The 1,980-nt window shown below is 34.6% G+C and overlaps 1 protein-coding gene across 1 annotated transcript in view; it reads right to left on the bottom strand.

The window, feature by feature from the left end:
• Positions 1-142: 142 nt before the first annotated feature.
• Positions 143-1,980, bottom strand: part of LOC107697394 (ras-related protein Rab-6A-like) — a 4,234-nt gene continuing 2,396 nt past the window's right edge. The window contains exons 4-6 of the mRNA XM_016498162.1: positions 1,565-1,658; positions 1,248-1,314; positions 143-1,084 (exon numbers count right to left, since the gene is read on the bottom strand). Of these exons, the coding sequence (XP_016353648.1) occupies positions 1,020-1,084; positions 1,248-1,314; positions 1,565-1,658 (226 nt within the window). The 3' untranslated portion in view covers positions 143-1,019. The remainder of the gene's footprint in view (positions 1,085-1,247; positions 1,315-1,564; positions 1,659-1,980) is intronic.

The following is a 1,980-nucleotide window of genomic DNA, read 5'->3' as shown; positions in this document are numbered from 1 at the left end:
TTGCTCACCAATGGATCCTCTGCGGTGAATGGGTGCCGTCAGAATGAGAGTCCAAACAGCTGATAAAAAGTCATCTCGTCTGAATCAGGAAAGAAATATGCAGAAAACATGGAGTCATGTGGATTACTTGTTAAACTTTACAATGCTTAAAAAAAAAAAAAAAAAAGTGGAAGTCCGATAAAACAAGCCATCAAAGGTAATGTCTGCATATTATCTGTTAAACTGGATCTGATACTTCCCTTAATATACATATTTCTTTGCAATAACTGTATTTCTCTTTGACTAAGCTATTGGCTTTCTAATGCTCAAAATAAGAATAAAAATAAAATAAAATGGCATCTAAGGAGAGAAAACAAAACAAAACTGCAATGCTTGAGAGTTGACTGAGCTAAAAGCAGCACTTGTTCCTCCAAAATTCCAAAAACATTTGTTTTTACTTTTCTTTCTTCCTTATGAAGAAGTCATTAGAAACGTCACAGATGTAACGCCCCGTAGCCACATATGATGAAATCTACACTTGGATATTTCCAAAAACACTCACAAACATTTCTTCCATCTCTGCACCGTGAATCTGGAACGATGTTTAAGAAGTCCACGCCTATTCAAATCTGGATATCCTTCTCAAATTAGTTCTGTAATTTAATTTTTTGTATCTCGTTTTGTTCCTATTCACATCATTATTACAGTAATATAAGTATTATTTCACATAAAACGAAACATGAACAAAAACAACACTTTATAAAGTGTTTTAAAAGAGTGAAAAACCAAAACAGGTGTACAATTAATGGAAACAATTAATAGAAAAGCAACAGCATACACATCCACATTGTGCTTTCGAATTTAAAGTCATTTGAGTGGGTCAGTGGTAACCATGGTAACGAGGGTGACGGACAGGTAGTGTTCTACTCCCTCCAGGTGGGCGGAGCTTCTGCAGAATATCCAGAGAGATGCTGAGTGCGACTAAGAGCGTCTGAAAGAGCGTCAATAAGAGACACGGCACAGAAATGTCGACTGAATCCTTAGCATGAACAGCCGCCTTCGCTGACCGGCTGCTCTGGCGGCTTTTCCAATTTTATGTCAATCACTGAAGGAAAAAGGAATTAAGGAAATATACAAAGGTTTTTGTAGTGTGTTTGTTTAAACTGCAAAATTTATACAGATGGACAATCAGGTACTAAAACAAGTGATTGCAAGTGTGAAAAGCGCAATTACATATGTAAGTTTATGCACATATGTGTGTAGGATACTGTCTTCTCTGCTCTTATCTTGTGTGCTCTCCATACCAGGAAGAGCTGCTGCTACACGCCGGAAAAGCTAGACGAGACAAACACAAGCCCCATTATTAAACTCTCACACCAGGATCAGAAAAAACAAGCAGTGTGTGGGGGTGTTTGCATTCAGAAAAGTTTAATATTTAATAATCTGGAAATCATCTTTTGAAGACACTGATCTGAGTGCAATGTTCAGTAACGCTGTTTTTGAATAATCATGCAAATATAATTTAATAAATCATTAAAGCACATATTTCTACTTTTGATTTAAGTCAAATCTCTGTCACACTCACCTGTTTGACGTTGTATCCGGCTTTAGCGCTAGTTTCAATAAACATTACATTCAGTTCTTTGGCTTTCCTCTCTCCTTCCTCAATAGAAACTTGCCTGAAATTATTACATGTAATCATTAATATTTGCCTATTTTGAGCAGATTAATAAGAGTATTAGTACTAGTTTGTGACATTTCAAAAAAAAAAAGAAAAAAAAAAAAGGTGCTTTTGTCAATAGATGCATTTCTGTTTAGTACATTTTATGTAAATATTGCATAAAATAAAATTTAATTGCAGCAATTTTGTGCACACACATCACCTTAACCAAAAGTTTGGGGTCTGTAAGTTTTTGTGTTTTTGAAAGAAGTCTGTTATTCTCAACAAGGCTGCATTTATTAAAAAAAAAAAAAAAAAAAAAAAAAAAAACAAAAAAAAAA

Source organism: Sinocyclocheilus anshuiensis, unplaced genomic scaffold (genome assembly GCF_001515605.1).
Source record: "Sinocyclocheilus anshuiensis isolate Anshui unplaced genomic scaffold, SAMN03320099.WGS_v1.1 scaffold939, whole genome shotgun sequence".
Lineage (NCBI taxonomy): Eukaryota > Metazoa > Chordata > Actinopteri > Cypriniformes > Cyprinidae > Sinocyclocheilus > Sinocyclocheilus anshuiensis.
This window is presented reverse-complemented; position numbering and strand designations above follow the sequence as displayed.